This window comes from Corvus moneduloides, chromosome 19 (genome assembly GCF_009650955.1).
Source record: "Corvus moneduloides isolate bCorMon1 chromosome 19, bCorMon1.pri, whole genome shotgun sequence".
In the NCBI taxonomy this organism is placed as follows: domain Eukaryota; kingdom Metazoa; phylum Chordata; class Aves; order Passeriformes; family Corvidae; genus Corvus; species Corvus moneduloides.
The window spans coordinates 3676701-3696596 of record NC_045494.1 but is presented as its reverse complement, the minus strand read 5'-3'; the positions used below and the strand labels follow the sequence as shown (position 1 = coordinate 3696596).

General features: G+C 40.4%; 1 protein-coding gene across 12 annotated transcripts in view; it reads right to left on the bottom strand.

Moving 5' to 3' along the window:
• The window catches only part of BPTF (bromodomain PHD finger transcription factor), a 54023-nt gene that overhangs the window by 6055 nt on the left and 28072 nt on the right, over window positions 1-19896 (bottom strand). For 4 of the 12 annotated variants that reach the window (XM_032128839.1, XM_032128842.1, XM_032128848.1 and 1 more), the window contains 17 exons: window positions 17420-19841; window positions 17072-17196; window positions 16738-16866; window positions 16271-16421; window positions 15359-15482; window positions 13729-13981; window positions 13121-13282; window positions 12007-12155; window positions 11617-11740; window positions 10835-11058; window positions 9477-9699; window positions 8931-9250; window positions 7591-7673; window positions 5555-5780; window positions 4805-5133; window positions 1458-1631; window positions 379-571 (listed from right to left, as the gene is read on the bottom strand). In XM_032128839.1, coding sequence (XP_031984730.1) covers window positions 379-571; window positions 1458-1631; window positions 4805-5133; window positions 5555-5780; window positions 7591-7673; window positions 8931-9250; window positions 9477-9699; window positions 10835-11058; window positions 11617-11740; window positions 12007-12155; window positions 13121-13282; window positions 13729-13981; window positions 15359-15482; window positions 16271-16421; window positions 16738-16866; window positions 17072-17196; window positions 17420-19841 — 5411 coding nt within the window. The remainder of the gene's footprint in view (window positions 1-378; window positions 572-1457; window positions 1632-4804; window positions 5134-5554; window positions 5781-7590; window positions 7674-8930; window positions 9251-9476; window positions 9700-10834; window positions 11059-11616; window positions 11741-12006; window positions 12156-13120; window positions 13283-13728; window positions 13982-15358; window positions 15483-16270; window positions 16422-16737; window positions 16867-17071; window positions 17197-17419; window positions 19842-19896) is intronic. The other 8 variants (XM_032128846.1, XM_032128850.1, XM_032128840.1 and 5 more) reach the window with 7 other exon arrangements.

Here is a 19896-nt window from a genome sequence, read left to right as displayed (position 1 = left end):
AACACTCCTGAAATCTGGTAACTCTCAAAGTACAGAAGTATAGATCACAACCCTCAGAAAACTGATCTGAGAACAGAACATGGCACTCTTCATACCCTGTGCAGTTGGGCTCCCACTTTGCCTTTTGGGATTCTAAATCTGCTTCCTTTAAAAGCCTTTCATTGAAGGGATTATTTAGTTTCACCCACTCAGGAGTGGTGATTTACTAATTATTGTAAATATTCCTCAGGACAATAATGCCAAGCAAGTTTGCAGCTGACACAGTGCCAAAGCTTTGCTATTCCCTCAAATCTCAGAGCTACTAAAGAGAAATCAAAACCCTCCTCCCAGACCCACTGGGTCTGTCACACTCCCTGATGCTGCCACCCATCTCCTCACCTGCAAGGAGCGCAGGACCCTCCTCAACCCTTCATAGTCTTTATCTGTGAGTGGACTGAGCACAGTCATGGCATCCTCTGTGGACTGGCACTGTGGACACACGTACTCATCAATAAGATCTGCCTCGCTCTGCAGGATGCCCACGCAGCGCCCGTGGTACCAGTTCTGACATCGGTCACAGCCAATGTAAAATCTGCAAGAGCCAAACCAAATGTCAGTGGCTTCAACTATTTCAAGTCCAGGTTACATTTAAACCCATAAACCTGCCATCACCTGCACACAAGCAGATACTTGGCATGATTAAAGACAACAGGTAACGTCAGATTTCAGAGTGACAAATTCTACTCCAACTGTTTTTGTATTTACAGACCATTTCAAAACACGTTCCTAAATTTTACACTTTCAAGCAATCAAGATTTCAAAAAGCATTCCTCTGCTTTAGAGATGAAAGGAACAGTGTAAAGCCAGAAGTCTCACCCAGCCAGTATCCAAACCAATTCAAGATGCATTTTGCACAAACTGGACTACAACTACGGCTTGTTTCACTCTGTACAAGCACTTTTCATATGGAAGCTTCAGTCTTGTAACTGAACACGGAGTATTCTATGACACAAAGCCTTACAGTAAAAGATGTATATAATTCACATATATATAATCATATACCAACCATATACCCCCCTACTAAAATTATGTTCTCCAGCCAGATCAGATTAAAGCACAAAAAAACCCACTAAATACAGCATTTGTCTTTTAGTCTTTCTAACCATCCCCTGTTAAAGAAAATAAAATTAAAAAAGAAAATAAATCCCAATTAAAGTACATGGTGTTTTGGTAGTTTGTTGTTAAAAATAAAAACCACAATATATTTTGACCACCCTGAGAAAGTTCACTTTTCCTAAACATTTACTGAACAGAAACATCTGGGAGGGGGAGACAATTACTGAAAAGCAATTTGTATTACGAATGAATACAATATATGCAGAATAACTAGTTGTTTACTCTTTGCAAGGAACAGGAAAGCACAGTCAGAGCAGTTTTGCTACCTAGACATGGAATAAGAGGTTCTTATCCGAACTCACTGCGACTCATCATAAGGTGTTCTGCAGATACAGTACAACTCCTCACTGCTGCCCTCTTGTGCCCGTTTACACTCATTACAGATGTACACATCCATTTTCTTAGCCTCCTTTTCTGTGATTCCAACACATTCTCCATGATACCAGTTAGTACAAAGATCACAGCCAATATAGAACCTAAAAGTGTTCACAATGAAAATGACAATGTAATTGTCATTTCAAATGGCATGGAACTTTTCCCTGCATTTCTCTCTGATGCACTTGCTGCTGGGCTACTTTCTGTCTCAGCTTCCCTGCTCCCTAACCTTACAAACTAACATCTCATGCTGCAGCTAGACTGGCAGTAAGGTCACTTGGGTCAATTTAAATTGACAGTTCATCAAAATGCACATGTATTGATATGTACATATTAATATGTAACCAGACTTGACAAAACTATGGGCTGAAAATCTACTGTCTTCAATGTGTGTGTGAAAAACTGTCAAAGGCACAAAAAGACAAGGCCAAAGAAAAAAGGTTTACATTTTCAAAATTGCAGCTCAAAAGCCACTGAAACATTTCCTTAAAGTTTGAAAATGTAGGTCTCAGTTAATTTAAAAAACAAAAGCAAAGCGCAAACACCAGCTAGGAGTTACGAGTACACTACAAGAACATGCAACCAGCAGTGTGTAGGTACATCTTGGTGTAACATGATACGAAAGAAAATAGGGTCAGGGCATGACTGTCAATTTTAAATCTTGGAGTTTTTTTTTGAGGGGGATGTGCACTGAAATCTGATAATAAACTACTTAAAACTGTGACAAAGTGGAATTTTGACTGAATAACGCCTCCTCTCAGACACAGCTGTGTGACGGAACCAGGTATGGTATGACACAAAGTGAAGGGAACCAGGGACAGAATCATGGGAATGGGACCTTGCACAGAATGATGTGACGAAACTGTAAAATATTATGCCAGGATGTTTGTAACTCGTGTATGGATCTCTCAGAACACACCTATGACCAGTGACAACCAGATGGGCAACACTCACATCCATTCTCTCTGCCTAAGCAAAAGCAAGCAGACTCGGAACCTCCATCCTCCTGGATTTTGGAGACCTCAACCCCCTGCCAGGTGCTGCTGTAGGAATTCCTGCCACCCTGTCAGCCTGCAGGCAACACCCTGGGGCGTTGCACCAGCAGGGCAGTAGCTACCCCATGTTCCACAGGAAGCATCTCTGATTTCCTGGGCCTCTGCACACATCCTGCACACTCAGATCCTGCTTTTTCTCTTGTTTTCAGTCAGGCAAATCCTAAAATAAATATCACACAACCCCATTTCCATAAAGAATGGCTAGACATAGATTCTGACAACTATAAGGAACTCAGCCTGTGCCCTGTTCCCAAGAGAGGCCGTGTCTGGTCCTGGTGATGTGGAAGCACATTTGCATCCAGGTGTAGGTGCTAAGCCTTGCCACTGGAATGTGGAGCAGGTGCCACATTATGCTTTAACAGATAGATTGGAATCTAAGCAGGAATCTTGGAAAGATATCCTTACTGACCATCCTTGAAAACAGTATTAGCAAATCCCTATAACCCTGGAGTATCATGAATGAGAAAGAAATGTAATAGTTTTGCAATAAAATACACAGCACAAAACAACTTAAAAGGCTTTACTAAATCCAAAGAAACACACAGGGTATTCATAAAATACCACAAACTGGCTTTTCAAGTAGCACACCTATCTTTTCTCAAGTAGAAAAGAGACACCAGCATAAAGAGGAAAAGTATCCAATGCCTACATATACATATATGAAAAAATAAAAAAATTCTCAGAAAACTGTTTCAAAACTTGACTAATTCCAAATAGCAAAAGGATTATGTACTTCAACAGTATAGTCATCATTTGTAGGAATATCAAATACAAGATTCACAAAAAGCAAAGCAGCAGAGCTCTGTCATATTGCTAAGGATACTACTGAGTTATTAACATTTCATTTTCTTGGAAGCACAGTTCTCAATTCAAGCTACCGAAATTCACTCTATGATCACTAGAGTCAACACAAAGAGTTAGTCTGACAATCAAATCCCTTTGCTCACTCACTAACTCCAGATGCAGTAACACACAGACCTCTGGTATCACAGCCAGAGAACAGGGTCCCTCCTAAGTATGCTGGATAGCAGAAAACCTGATACAGACACAAAGTTAAGTGAGGCCGGGGACATCCCTCAGAGGTGACAGTGACATAACAGCCAGAGCATCACTCTGCTCTTCCTGCAGCACTGGCAGTCCAGGGAGCAGCCCCATTTCCCACGCTGAAGTAATAGTGCAATGGTCAGAGTTACTCAAAACCTCAAGATCTCAACTTTATTAAAAAAACATAATTAAACCCCAAAAAAGGCTAGAAGGAACCAAGAGGTCTCGTAGTCCTGGCCCTAAACTTGAAATGAAGAACCATGACCCATGGAGTGAATGCATCACTCCAGATCTATGGTTTTCCTGTTACCAGCCTTTAAAGTACCACCAAATGGTACCAGTTCGTATTTTTGGGTATTGTCGCTTACTTGGAATTGGTCTGAAGTCAGACTTACTGTACATACATCTCTGCACAGCTCTCAGATGTTAACCATTACTAACTACTGCTGTTAGTCACCTCTACCTTAAGGAGGAACATGTAACACTATCCCCTGGAATCCACTGGATTCTCCACTCCAGCACTTACAGCATTTCTTCACAAGCTCTGTACATAACATAAATACTTTTTCCTCATTCACAGTCAGAATCAAACTACAGAGAACTGCAGTTTTCACTTTGTCAAATGCTTAAATATTGATTTTTATCAACCCTGGAATGCAAATAGTAACACATGGAAACCATTTCTCCCTGAAACATTGTCCAAAGTGAACTGCAGTCCAGTGACTCAGAGCCCCCTTTACTGGGTACTGCCTTACAAAAAAAAGTCATTTATTGGAAGACGGTACCAAAGCTATTTCTGAAAAACATCAGCTACTTATTAAAAAGAAATTGCTCAAACCAAATTGTCACTTGCTTCTGAGGCAGAGGCAAAACAGCAAAAGAAAGAGTAACAGAGCGGAGGGAAAAAAAAGAAAAGAGTATGTGCATATGAGACAGGAATGTCACACAATGGAGACATGCAAACGAGTAAATATAAACCACACACAGTAACAGTATCAATCGAGTATGTTAATATTTGTAACTGCTAGTGGAAAATAGAGACTTTATTCTCTATACCCTAGTGATCACTGCAATAACCTGCCACTACCTCCACTTCTAGCACTACCTGGCACTAAGAGCTGACACTAAACCTAAAGCTAAGGACATGCAGGAGGGGCTATGGCATCGTTACTCACTTGGACTCGTCGTAAGGCGTTTTACAGATGCAATAAAGCTTTGTGTCCTTCTTCGTTTCCTTTGAGGTAGTAGAAATCATTTTCTTTTTCTTGGACTTGGAAGCTGAGGAATCCTTCTCCTCCTCTCGTTTCCTCTTCTGGGAGGAGACTGGCATGGGGACAATGGTGGAGGAGGAGGAGGTGATGCTGGCTGCCGGTGGCTGTGGTGGTGCTGGTGGCACTGGTGGTGGGGCAGCAGCGGCCATGGCTGCAGCTGCAGATGCAGCAGCTGCTGCCTGGGCTCTTTCTTTTTCTTTCTTAATTTTAGTCAAGTCTTTCTTTAGCTCCTCCTGAAGTGTATTAAATGAATAAATAGAGGGAGGCACTTCATATGATAACTGCAAGACAGGGTTACAATCTATGCAAAAATCCCCATGCTTAACCAGAAGAAAATAATTAAATCCACTCAAATATGCATTTCTTTCATGTTCTCAACCTACAATTCACATAATATTAAGGGATGACACACTTGGGCTACAATGGCCCACTGGCTGTAACTTATCAGAAGCTGTTTCATGAAAGCAGGTAATTTCAGTCCAGAAGAAAACCAAGAGGCCCTCAAAGGACATATGTGTAGCTTTGCAGAGATCCACAACCGCAGCTTCTTCCTGTAAATTCCCTTAAAATCTCACTGAGCAAACAGACAAAGATTAACACAGAAATGTTCTCCCCAGCTTAACATCAAATTAGCCTTTGAGACTCTGTCCTTACCTGCACTTCAATCTGTAGATCTTTGTCCAGAAGTGCTCTTTTTTTCAGTATTTCAGCTTTCAGCTGTTCTTTATGCTTGAAAAGCAGAGCTGAGAGCTTGGTTGCGTTCTGTTTGCTCCGCTTCTGCTCCACGCTCTCTTCTCGCTTCCGTTTCTTAGCTGCCTGTTTTTCTTCTTTGTCTATCTTATCCAGAATATATTTCATCACTTGGTTGCACACAATCATTCTGGGGAAGGAATAAAGGAAAAGGGCATTGTGCTGAGCTGCCTGTTTATTCCCAGTTGAGAATGCAGAATCAATTCTCCAGTCGCTGCAAGCTCATTATTATATTTCCTAAGATGTAAAAGGTAAATTTAGCAACACACAGTGCTTCCACTCCTGCTTATTTACTAGAACACTGCTGGGAGAGATCAAGTCCCTTGTTAGGCTCAAGAGGGCCAGTCCCAATTTCACTTAAATTATCTGAGTACTAATTGTTCCTCCCCTCCCCCATCCAACTCCCAAAGCTTTGGCTTTAGTAGGATGAAGAGACGTTTTCACTCAATTCAGTTTCCACAATTTGTTTCAAAGAGCTGGATTTTCATTCTGATATAAGATGAAAGTGAGTTGGAAGCCTGTAATTTCTTTTAAAACAGACATTTCTACGTTCCAGTGACCACCAAATACTACCAAGATTTTGTGTTTTGGCGTAAGGACTGACAAATACTTTTCATTGTACAGAATTCACTATTAACAGTTCCCAATTTCTCCACTAATGACAGCTCAAGATTAGTTTTTCATCTACTTGTTGTACATTCAACTATAAATCTATTTTCCTGCTCACTTGTTCTGCACCTTCCATTTATTTTGCTTTATATTTAAATTAGAAAATGAATGTATTTTGGTTCTTCTGAATTTACTTTTCCCTTCTCTATTCTTTTCCAAAACCACTAGAAAACCAAATGCTTCTCCTTGCCAGAGTGACCATGTAAAACAACTCCCATTGAGCTGAGAGGAAACAGCAGAATAGCAATGGCCAGGACAAGCAGCTGCTGGCAACTCTGTGGTCTCGGACATTTTGTCCTTTGACAGACAGATGAATTTTGATGACAAATGTAATATGTAGATAAATATTTGTAGGGCCATACAATTTTGTTTAGCTTGCTCTTCTATATCTACTTGATTCAGTCTGTTTTTTTCACAGACTAAAGGTCCCCACCTTGTATTTTTGAAGAAGAATAAATCAGTGAGAAGGAAAGGCAGCTGCACCATGAACCAAGCTAGCTAGAACTATACTTTTTATCTTTCTCTTAAATTGGACTTTTGTCAGTCGAAACACCTATTTGGCTGTCTGACACTATGAAATGAAGAGCATATCCAACACATCTTTTTCTTTATGCAACTGTGAACAGTAAAGGAGTGGCACCCAGGGACAGTGTTGTAATCAACTGAGCCTGTGATCTGATGATCCAAATTTTTTAAAATACGATCTTCTTTTTCTTAGTATCTGACACACACTTGTGATTATCTAATTAGAGCAACTGTATGTGTGAAAAGGAGTCAAAATAACCCCATGACAAATGACAAACATTTCAAATTTCTGTTTAGCAGCTTCAAGCATAAAATTTCTCCGTTTGTCAATCTGTCTTCCCAACTCTTCAGCTCCTTCTGTAGAGTGGGATGTGCAGGAACAAGAATGGAAACACATGGCCATGATAAAGGACAAACAAAACCCAGGCTTTTTTTGCAGCAGAGCCATTAATTCTCCATTCTGTGCTCCTTTAAGGATGGTTTTTACTTGAGTTTAAGAACTGTGGCCAGCTTCAAACACAATATGTAATATTACTTAAAAAACATATGATCAAAATAAAATTGAGATTATACTAATGCAATAAAGATCATTATGAAACTTACTTCTAAATGTTACTCTAACCAATTTAAAATAGCAACACTTCTTTAACCAGGTTTTTACAAACCAGCATTTCATTATGATACCATTAAAAGATGTAATAAATGAAAAACTTGACATCTACAGATGCACTGTGATGCACATTCACCTCTGATTTTCTTCCCTCTCAGCTGGAGTCAATGTCTTCTTCTGTTTCAAATTTTCTATGACAGCATTCTGCTTCACAACCACCTGTAGGATGATACAGATTTCAAAATACAACACGAAAACTTTAGCCAGTATTTCACAGCATTATGGGCAGAACCAGGACATTTCTTAAGTTAAAGAAAAAGTTGAAGTGCCATTTATTTCACTGAGTTACAAAATAAAGCTGATTTTATCAGGGAAGCAGTGCTGGTTTAAAACAATTATTTGAAAATTGAAAAAGAATTTGAAAATGAATACCACCACCCCCAGAGCAGGACAGTTTGCTTATGTCAGGTTTAAATCCAGGGACTAAATGTAAGTTGACTGTATTTCCTCAGTGACTGGTTGTTTTAAAAATGGTAAGAGTCTTATAACATGTATTTTTTAAGCCCTGCAGCCATCCAACAGCATCCCATTTCAGATACCTCTGTGGAACCTCAGTTTTCAGGTAATGAAAGTACTGCACATGTGTTCTCTCCATCAGCTCTCCTAGCTCTGACCTATCTTTCCTGAATTGAGAATAGAGACAGATTTGTCCCAGCAGCTAGTGGTAAACAGAATCAAGGTGACAGAAGAATGCAAACATGGTACAAGTGACTTGATGTGCTGAATTAACTTGGAATGTGTCATTAAATTGCCAACAGCAATCGTGCACTATCTTTGAAAGAATCAAATTAACTGCCTATCAAATGTATTAACATTGTTAACAACAACAGGCATTTCAAACTGTATTTCTTTCAATACTTACTTCAGTAAGTGTTAATTTCCTTCTGTTAACTTTACCTGTTTCTGGATAATGTCACTTTGATTAGAAGCCTGAAGGGTGTGCTCATGTTTAATTTCTATCTGTTGCTGCTTTTTCTTCTGTTGCTGCTCCCTGAGCTGCTGAACTCTGTGCAGCTGCTCCTGAACACTAGCTGTTTGCACTGTCACCACACTGGCAATCTGCTGAGCCTGCACTGGGCTACCGTGTTGGATCTCAAGAGGTAACTGAAGCTTGATCTGCGGCACGCTGCCCTGCTGGGCTTGTATCTGAGCCACAGCATGGGGCTGCAGCTGAGAGAGGATTTCCACTTGCTGCTGAAGCTGAGGCAATTCAGTAACACTTGTTGGAGGCTGCTGAAGGTGCAGCTGAGGATGAGCTGGGCACTGCACAGGAACCTGATTTAAACTTTGAGGGTTTAAACTTGCAAGGGTTGAGCCTGAGGTCTGAACCTGAGGCTGGGATTGCTGCAGCCCAGCTGGAATTTGTATGGGAGCATGGGGCCACATCGGACTGGGTTGTCGGGTTGGAGTCTGCACCTGAGCTGGATGCTGAGCCTGGGCCGGGCACTGGCCTGGGGGCAGGCCCACAGGCGGCGGCTGCATCAGGCCTGGCGCTGGAGAGAGTCCCCGAGCCTGGGCTGGAGACTGAGCTGGAGATTTGGACGGCTGAGCTTCGGGGGGCGCCGCAGAGTCACCGGAGACTTCGGGCTGGCTCAGGGCCTCGGGCTGAGCACCCTGGGGCTGCGCCCCCACGGGCTGCGCAGGGGCCGAGCTGGGCTGGCCCTGGGGCTGCCCCTGCCCCGCGGGCACAGCCGGTGCTGGTGGCGCCTGCAGAGCCGGCTTCAGTTCCCCTGCAGCTGAGAACAACACAAACGAGGATTCCATTAATTGTAAATGGTGGGGCTATGAGCCTTACTAACTCAAACCCTCTGGAACTACTGCAAAGCTCTATGCAGCAACTCAACAGACTCTGCAACACACTTCCAACAAATTTACTGCACTAACAGACCACCTCCAGCTGCATAAATACTCCCATGCAATTGAAATGGAAGCTTTTTTCCTGCTGAACAGAACAGTGCTTACCCGAGGCTGAAGTAGAAACCGTGGTTGTAGTTGTGCTAGCTGTAGTAGCAGCTGCTGGTAGTGGGGTGAACAGAAATCTCTGAATTGTACCATTTGGCATAGCTGCTTGCATAAGCTGTTGTCCTGGACCAGGTATTACAGTCACACCCTGAGGGATTAACTGTAACTGACCAGTAGTTTGACCTTGTCCCTGAATTACCACAGTTAAACCTTGACTGCCACCCTAAAAAAAAGTTAATATTGATGTATTAGTGACACGATTCTTAGACAGGCTTTGCTGAAAATCAGAATAATGAGGGGTTTAGATTTCAAAATTCAATATTTTTATCACATACCGTACTCCTAAAATCTAAAACTAGCATCTGAGATAATAAAATACTCTTTCAACAATTCTATCGCCCCAGATGGCTAGGGTGGAGTTACACATTTTGTGAACGAACAGAACACAATACAAAACCTGTGAGTCTTTGGTGTAGAAACTCACAGAATGGTTTAGGCTGGGAGGAAACTTAAAGCTCACCCAGTTCCACCCACACCTTCCACTGTCCCAGGCGGCTCCAAGCCCCGTCCAACCTGGCCTTGGACACTTCCAGGGATGGGGCAGCCACAGCTTCTCTGGGCACCCTGCACCAGGGCCTCCCCACCCTCACAGGGAAGAATTTCCTCCCAGTATCTAATCTAAACCTACCCTCCCCCTTCAGCTTGAACTCCAAGTCTTGTTCCACCTACAAAAAGCCTTATCTGGCAACCAGCAGTCTGTACATTGCAGTAATTTATATGTATTATTTATAGTTTGAAGAATAGATATTGTGGTAAATCACAGAAATGTACTTGGACCCAAAAATTGACTCTAAACTTATTTTTTGCCAACAGACCTTCATGATCTGAGCAGAAGTTGTAAGAACTTTTTCCTCCTCTGCTCAAAGATACTGCAACTTTTCCTCTGAGATTCTGGAGAGCATGAATGAAAACTAAATCTTCACATCAAATCAAAAGACAAGGAATCAACATTATGATCTGAATGTCTACAAAATAGGCCATACAGAATAATTATGTCCCTTACTGCTATTAAAGACTTCTTTTTCCATACTGCTGAACACTCCTGATGCCAGATACCTTACTGGGAAATACAACAGGAAGTGGGAGTTAAAACTTTACTATTAAAACGACTTACTTTGTAGTTACTATTTATTTTATTTATTTACTATTTAGGCTGCTTTCAGTCTGTAATTATGCCAATGGTCATCCTAAATGAAGCCAGACACATAAATTTAAGGGCACAGGCACTACACTGCTGAAATCCAAAGGCTGGATGGGTGTTAGCACACTTCCACACCCAGGACTGTCCAGTGCTTTACCTGTCCTTGTGTGAGCTGCGTGAGCTGGGCCATTGTCAGCTTCACCTGGCCCTGCTGAGGGCGAGGGGGCGGTGCTGGGGTCTGTGGCTGAACTTGTTGAGGGGCTGCTCCAGAGCTTGTGATGGTTTTCTGCCCAGTGCTGGAAGAAGCTGTGCTGGTACTAGAAACTGCTGTTGAGACAGGCTGACCCCTGATTATTTGAGTCACCACTTGCTGTGTCTGACCTGGAAGAGAAGAATTTGAGCTAAGAAACATGTTTTGAGCTTTTTAACCATAAGCACAGGAAACCTCCAAGTCACAAATTGCAGTGGGGTATGATAGTGATCAGACAGGTGAAGCAAACACTGCAGTTTGCACATAAATTTTCTTTACAAACCATTTATGTGATTGACTGAAAAATGTCTGCAAAATGTTTTCTATTTTAAGGTTGCATGCATATGGAATACTTCAAACATTTAGCTTCTCTTTATGAAAAAACCAACAAAAAGGGAGGCTTTCTCAATGCACAATTACTCTATATGTTTTTAGGGTTTTTCAGTTTTTCTTTTTTTTTCCCCAGAGTGAATGGACTTAAAATTAAGTACTACCTTTCCCAGTGTCAATGATGAACAACACTGACAAAGCCTCCAGCCAACACATCCAAGAGCCAAAAAAGGCGTTAGTTAAAAGTCAAGCATCAAAATGAGGGATTTTTGCATTGGGACACAATGATACACAAGGAATTAATGAAGAAACAAACCATGGATTTCACACTGGGAATTTAAATATTAAAGTGAACCTACTGGCTGGCAGAATACCTTGTTGCACCACTACAGGTGTTCGAATGATGGTCTTGCCAAGGGTTGACTGCTGCAGTGGTGTCCGGATCACTGTCATCCCGGGGCGCAGCGGTGTACCCTGCACTACCTGCGCACACCAAAGAGGAGACCATGTGTAAACTTAGGGAAAAAGCCCCTGAAATATGCCCTGAATTATTTTCCTTGTGTGTTTTAATTTTCCCAATTGGAGGGAACTGTTGTACCTCTTTGGAATAAAGGACCCATACACACCATTGCTGAGAGGAGCCAAAAACATTGAAAAGTGATTAGCCAGAAGTTTTACTATCTGCCAGTAACTTAAAATCTATGCACCCACTTTTTTTTTTGAGTTAAATAACCAGAAAAACATCTTACTTGTGAAGTGCTTGTTGTTCCTAGCGTCCCTGTGGTGTTTGGCCTAATGGTTACAGTTGCTGTCCTTGGCTGGAATGAAGTAAAGGTTTGACTTGCACCTGTAGTTGATGGAATGATACCCAATACCTTTTGCTGAACTTGAACCACACCTAATTAAAGAAAAATTGAGCATTCATTAATGACATAATGGCCAGCAAAATAGGTAACTGCAACTCCAGGGTGGCATTTAGAACTCAGTCTCCAGGTTTCTAGAATGCCTTTGAGCCTTTCAACACGTCTTGGGAGAGCCTTTGTCATATTGTAAAAAGAAGCAGCATCATACTTTATCAGTAGTCCAGCTTCAAGTAGTTTAAATAGTCCATTTTAAGTTAGGAAACAGATATTTTAGAAAAGGTTAAGGAAAGTATGAACTTCGCTAATATCAGTTTGATGGTAACTGCAAAGTCCTTGCATTGACAGGGTGCCACAAATTAGTGTTATACAACCATTAAAAGCTATAATCTGATTAATTTCAAATGTAGAGAACAGTTTAAACACCTTTCACCTACAACATGTGGTGCTGAAGAAAACAGGCAATGCTTCTCCTGTCACCTAAGAAATTTCAATACAAAATCTGCAGCCTTCATGACTTGCTCAAATGCTAAATATGATGGAGACAGAGAATTGGGCTTTTCTGTTCAACATACATTCACAAATCTCAAAATATTAAGTCCTCTTCTTGAGGCAACAATCAAAAATGCTAATCTTAGTCTGGAGCCATACTCCTCATCAGTGAAGAGCAGCTGTAGGCATTAGTATTTTTGTGAAGAAAGTTGCTTTGTTGATTTAGATAACAAAAAAAAAGCATGCTTCATTCCACATTGCTCAAAATAAAGCTCCTAATTTTGTGCTAGGAAATGCAGAATAATTTATAGGCAAAATCTTGCATTTTTTCCCTTCCAGACACAAATATGTAACACAAGGGGAACAAGCTGTGGAAACTTGTATTTATATATATATATATAAAATATTTTTCCCCCTTCAAGTCGCAGTTTACTTCACTGGGAAAATAGTGTCAAAGGAGAATTAAGCAGCAAGCTGGAATACAATTTTTATTCAGTTCCCTTTGCCCTACCTCCTTGAGTTGATGGCACATTGACGGCAACAATCTTGCTGTTTGCAGGGAGTGGCAGCTTAGTTATCACTTTCCCTGCCATCGTTACTGGGCTGCCTGAGAGCTGGAAGGTCTGCCCTGTGCTGGCAATGGTTGTGGCTGAGGTGGCAGCTGTGCTAGTGGCTATTGAGGCACACAGAACAGGCAGGTTTAGAGCAGAATAATTAGTCAATGAGATGACTGTTTTTCAAGTATGAAACAGCAAACTACAGGATTACTTTTACATTTTTGTTTTTTTTGAATGTGTCATGCTTTCTTTGGTAAAGATTCTTTTTTGGAAACAGTATGTTACACCATAAAATGCTTTAATGAATGATTACTAGTACAAAAACTGTAAGTAATGAATGAGACAAGTCAGAAATGAGACTTCCTACCAAGTCAAAACAAGTGAAAACTAGACAGGTATAATCTCAGAAATGTCCTTCTGGCACAGCAGGAGTTAAGAGCAAAGATAACGAGAAATGTAATAATGCTGCATATTTGGAGGAGATGTGATGTGTATATAGAATGTGATGTATACACAGGATGAACTCCAGCACATGTTCCTTCCATGACAAATGGCTCCTTACCTGTTGAAGATTGGCCTTGTTTAACCCAAGTAGCAAAAGTTTGATGGAAATTCTTGCTCTGTTGGAATGTTACTGTAGCTGGAGAACCCACTTTAGTGGTGAGTACTACTTTGGTTCCCGTGGGGACAGGGCCTGTCAGAGGGCCCACCATGACTTTCTGTGGTGTGGAGACTGTGGTTGCAGGGCTGCTGGCTGCGGTGGCTGCAGGGACCACACCTCCTGCAGGGATCTGCTTCTGCTGTTCCAGCCGTTTCTATGGAATTTAGAAAAAAAAAATGGAATAAAGGGATAATTAGTATTTTCAGATTTTGCAACATAAACATTGTCTCTACCCAGTATTGAGAGAAAAAGGCCTCTGGTAGGATTTTAGTTTAAATTGTAGAGGATTGAAGAATAGGCTCCTTGACCTCCAGAACTAAAAATATGCTTAGAATACACAGCCAGAAATTTTCATTTATAGCAACTTTAAAAACCTTATCAGTTTATGTTAATTTCACTCCACATTTTACTTAAAAAAAAAAAAAAAACCCTCAACATATTAATTTGTCTCAGATTAATCAGAAAGATTAGAAGAAAAATCGAAGAATTTCCATCTATATTTGGCTTTGACCATGTGCATACATCTAGGTCAGTAATTGGTATATCATCATCAACACAGAGTTTACTATTAGCATTCCTAAATTTAGAGCTTCCTGCACTGAGATCCTGCCAGTAACCGAAAAAACCAGACTTTCATTCTGCTTCACCATTGAGAATGCAATTTTAAAAAATATTCTTTTAAATGTAAATCCAGTTTGCAGCCTGCTTAAAAAAATTAGGTTCAAAATCCCTTACCTTACCTAGTGACCTTCTGTGCTGTAACTGTTGAAAAGGCACATTTCATCTAGAGAGCCCCTTTGTGAAGGGATTGTATCAGTAGGCTCTTCTAAAATTATGTCAACTAATCTAACATTTTTTCCTATGTTACTGGAATTATCTCTGTATTTATTTAATTTGAATTCCAGCACTATAGTAATGCCCACAAATCAGAAGCACTCATTCACTACTTGGGTTTTTGTCAGGGAAGATGAAATGAAAAAGGAATAAGTTGGGAAAAAGCACTGTTCTTAATAATGTATGTGAAATACCAACATGGCATCGGGTTTCCTAAGGGCATACATTTATATATAAATACATACACATATCTACATAAATTTAAATAAAATTATTAATGGGCTTAACTCAGAAAAGATAGAATAAAATCAAAAGATTTGAGTGAAGCATGAAATGCAGTTGTATTCCCAAGTCAGCTGTATTCCAAGGCAGCTTTTCATTACACATAGAACACTGAGGACCTCGCCTGGAAATGGGTGCTTCCCAGCCTTCTTTTAAAATGGAAACAAACTACACCTTTCTAAAGCGTTATAAATGACGTGGGGGGAAAAAAAGGCAATCCAGAACAAACCTTTGCTTTAACCCTGTTTCAAAATAACAAATGTACACAGTGGCGGCAGCATTGTTTGATGGCTTAATTTGCAGTTGGCGCTATTTGAGAAATGGCGTAAGCAAGGGATAAGTTCATTTCCCAGCCTGTGATGCATGTGGTGAGCAGTGCAGTTGCTGACTGGTGGGACAACCAACAGCTCCCCACCTGCTGGGCAGCCAAACGTTGGTGTTTTAGCTGAGCCTCCAATTGGGCCTTGAATTCCTCTGCCTTCTTCTGTTCACTAACCTTAGCCTGTTGTTCAACTGCCTGTGCCTTTTCCTTCTCCACCCTGCCAAAGACACAACCAAAAGTAAGTTATACCACCACATAAAATCCAACCATCAAACTGCATTCGTTTCTATCGAATTTAATTGCTCTCATAAGAGCAACTGTTGAGACAGAAGATCATTGAAAAACTGGTCACGGCTTTAAAAATATTTCAAAATAAACTACTGAAGTTGCATGCAACATCCCTGAAACATCCTGATGCTAAACTACTGCAACATCTTACAGGAAACTATTAATCAAAACTGGAATTTATAATTACATCTGAGACTGCAAGGAACCCATGTAATAACATATATTTAAAATTATTCTTTCCAAGAGATTCAAAAATCTTGTTCCAACTCTAAGCATGTGATACTGAAAATATGCACCTTATGACTTGAATATTCTCAGGCTCAATTTACTTGTGCACAGTTATTTTCTTTGGATTATAGAAGTATTTAACAAATACTGTATAAAGTCATGCCAAAAGCAGCCTAAAGCCTTTCCATGAATTACAGTAGTAGCCTTTTAGCATATAATAGCGGTTAGTTCATAAGCATGGAAAAATTAACATAGTATTAGTTCTAACAAATCTGAAATATCTGCATACCTTAGTTTTGGTACCAGCAAATAGTTAAGCTTTATAACTTTAAGCTTGACTATCATTAACAAAGGGCCCAGTAAAAATACAACATGGATGTGTTTTTAGTGATCAGAGTGACCAAGTCCGTGTTCTCTAGGGGGAACTTTTATTTAACAATCATACAAATTAAGACTACTTTCTTTAAAAGTTCACTTGAGTTTGTTTACCTTTCAGCAAATGCCCTGATCTCCCACAGTTCCAATTCCTCCTCTGCTACCCAAGTTTCCATTATAACAGGGCCTGTTTGCTTGGGTGTTTCTGGCCTTTTTGGCCTGAGGGCACTTGATCGAAGTCCCTTCCTCTGGGGTGTTGGAGTTTCTTTAGAGAACAGTCAAAACACACACATTAAGCTATACTGTAAAATGAAATTGAAGTGTAAACCAAGATTAAGAGATTTCAGTCCCATTTTATAAACAGGAAGGCCTTTCAGCTTCAGATAAATCATGTCCATTTGTTAAATGCAGTATTTGTTTCCCGGTAGGTAAATGAGTCGTTCAGGCAAGCTGCATTTGCTCCCTTGATGGTTTGAATTAGCATAAAGATACAGCTACCTTAGATCTAGATTATCTTACCTCAGGATTACAGGGAGGGGGGAAATGTCTAAACAAACGAACAAACAAACAAACCAACCAACCTTTTGGAGCCTCTGGAACACCAATGGGACAAATGATTTTTCTTATACAGTACTCTGACCGGATCCCATACGGACCAACATCTCTCCGCTTGATTATTTCTGTTGTTGTAATTTCAGTTTCAGTTGTTTCTGCAACAAATGAGTCCCAGTACATTAATAAAAGAAACAAATAAAGCTATATCTCCAATCAACCCAACATACTCAAGGCAAAGAATCAGTAAACAAAATTCAAATGCCACAGCTGACAGCAAGCCTTTATAGAAATGTTTTGAGGGAGTGAAATACTCAGAATTTACAGCAAAAGCTTTTGCAAAGAAATTTAAAATAACAATACCTGTCCTTGTGGTTCCTCCCCCAGGTGGAGCTTTTGCTGCCATATCATCCCACTTGAGACATGCCCACAATAATCTCAACATCAGGCTCACTCCAGCCAAAGATTTGACTGTTTGGAGTCGATACCTAATGACAGAAAATGACTTATATTTTAAAATCAACTTAAAATACCCAACCAAACCATCAGGACAAAGGTTTTCCATTCTACTTTTACTGAACAATATAAAAAACTGAATCATAAATAGCAAAATTTGCATGTTTGGGCACAAACCTGTGTATCACTTGTATTTTAAAAATCAAGTCATTTCATCACATTCTACACTTTTTCTCAAAAATGTAAAATATGTACCTCCAAGTGATCCCAAAAGTTGGTCTTGGCGATGGATATGGCCAGATATCCAAGGCAGGCTTTGCATTGTAATTGAAATAAGGAACCTCTCTGATACCTCCTCTCCTGGCCAGCTTTTTTAAGTCATCATTGGGTAAAACAAATATGCTTTTTTTACTGCTTTTGGTAACAAATTTCCTATAAGATGGTAAGGCAGTTCCAGAACGAGTTTTTTTGGGTCTTGCAAATTTCATTAACTTCACTTTGTCTTTTGTGGAATATTCTTTGCTGACAGTCATAGAAGTCACCAATGTGCCTTCTGGGGTGGTCAGTGAATCGGTGACCGTTGTTGTAACCACCGTTTTACTGTGCTCTTGGACAGAGATGAAATCAGAGTTACTGTCTGCGGATGGAGTGGTGAGCTTGGTCACAGTGGTGGTGGTGGTGACAGTGGTGGTGGCGCAGTTTTCTGTAGATGAAACAACTGTGGTTTTCTTATCACTGGCAGCTCCAGTCTCTGCGACTTTAAACACCGTTTTGGACTCTGTGGACACAGTTGAGGTTGTGGTAGTCACTTCAGTAATAACAGTTTTTATTTTACTTTCTCCATTAATATTTTCCATTTTATAGGTCTGTACACCATTCTGGTCAGCAAAGTGACTCCTCAAGCTGGATTCCTCACATGAGATTACAGGTGATGGAGCAACTTTCTTCTCCTCAGCTGCTTCAGTTTCCATGGATTCTGTTTCTCTGTTCAGGTTATTTTCTTTACAGACAGGCTGTGTTGGTGGGGAAGCAGAGCCAATACTGGCAGATCTCTCCGGAGAAAGCTGGTTTTCTTCAGTTTTCTGCACATACTTGAGAACTTCATCTGGTGGCTGAAGACTCTCTCCAGACTCAGATTCAAGTGAACTCCGCAGATGTGACTTCAAGTCCACATTATTTTTATCCTTGGTGTCCTCTCCTCCCATGATGCCACCATTCATGAATGGTTTTACTGAAGATTCCTTAAAAGTCAATGGTTTTATTTCATGTTCTGGAATGGATTTATTAATATTATTAACTTTTGGTTCGATATCACCCCCGGCCTTAGCTTCACAGGTATTTTTCACTAAGCAGTCATCATTTGATAATGCTTTGATGTCATTGTCTTTTCCATTCATTTGAAATGATGATTTTTCTTTTTCTGTCTCAGTTTCTTCATCTTTATTATTCTTTTTATCAGTAACAGTATTTACATTTGTCTGATCAAGATATTTGTTCATGGTACCTGTCTCCACTTTCAGTTCCTGACCTTTCTTTTGACCATTCGCCTCTGTTAGTTTAGAGCTCAGTAAATCCTCATTAATATGTTCCCCATCCATGTGTTCCAGAGTTTGACTTTCACGGTTTCTTTCAGAAATCAGCCCTGTTTTAAACGATTCTAGATTTTTATTAGCTGATTTTTGGTGAAATACCATCTTTTCAGATTTACTTTCAGCCTTTACAGGAGCAATTTCTTCCTCCATTTCACTTTCTTGAGAGGACATTGTTTCCATATGGCTTTTTATCATATAATTGTTTTCTGGATCTTTGCTCTGCTGTTCAGAATTCCCTTCTGAGTCTGGTTTTTCAAGAGTGGCCACAGCATCTCTTCTACAGCTGCTTTCAGGTACCACTGGCCCTAAGTTTTCAAGTTCTCGCTGAGATACTCTGGTAATAGGTAGCTTTTGTTTCAAGGGTTTTTCATTTGTTTCTGAAACATCCCATTTGATTCTGCCTTCTGCACTGGTTTGTTTCAAGCCATCCACTAAAGAGCTCTCAGACTCTCCAAGAGCCTCTTGTCCTTGACACTTAGCAGCAGCCAAAGGTTGAGGATTGTTTTCTTTGCCATCATTCTGAATGGAGCTGTCTCCTTCAGAGGATTGAGGGGAGTCTTCATCCGGCAGCTGCCCTTCTCCTTTTGAGAGCCTGTTTGACAAAGGCAAAGAAGGCTCATCTTCATTCCCAGTTTTGGTACAGGAGATGCTGCTGATGGGCAAACAGTCCTGTTCTGCATCTTCGGCTTGGGTCTTGTCTGAAATACAGCTTTGATCTTGGGAAGAACTGTCAAACTGGCTTCCTTCTTTTCCCTTCCTCGTTTGTAGCTCATCTGCATTTTTCTGGGGGCTTACAGATCGAATGCCCCCAGTCTTAGCACCAGCCTCTAGCTTAATCTTTTCTAGACGTTGTTTTTCTTCCAGTGTAAATTGTTTTATTCGCCTCTCCAGGAGTCCATCTAATTTTGATGATTTTACTTTCCGTTTGTAGCAAGTCCTTAAATGAAATCCCTCACTGACATTGATTATATCCCGCTTACAATGACTTTCCTCATCTTTTATGGACGATTCAATTTTCACATCATCTACATCCATAGGTTCTTCCTTAATGACTTTATCATTTTCACCATCGATGTCTTTTTCCACTGTGAAGAAGAAGTAACTCTGAGTCAGTGAGCTCCCCAACAATGAATACTAAAT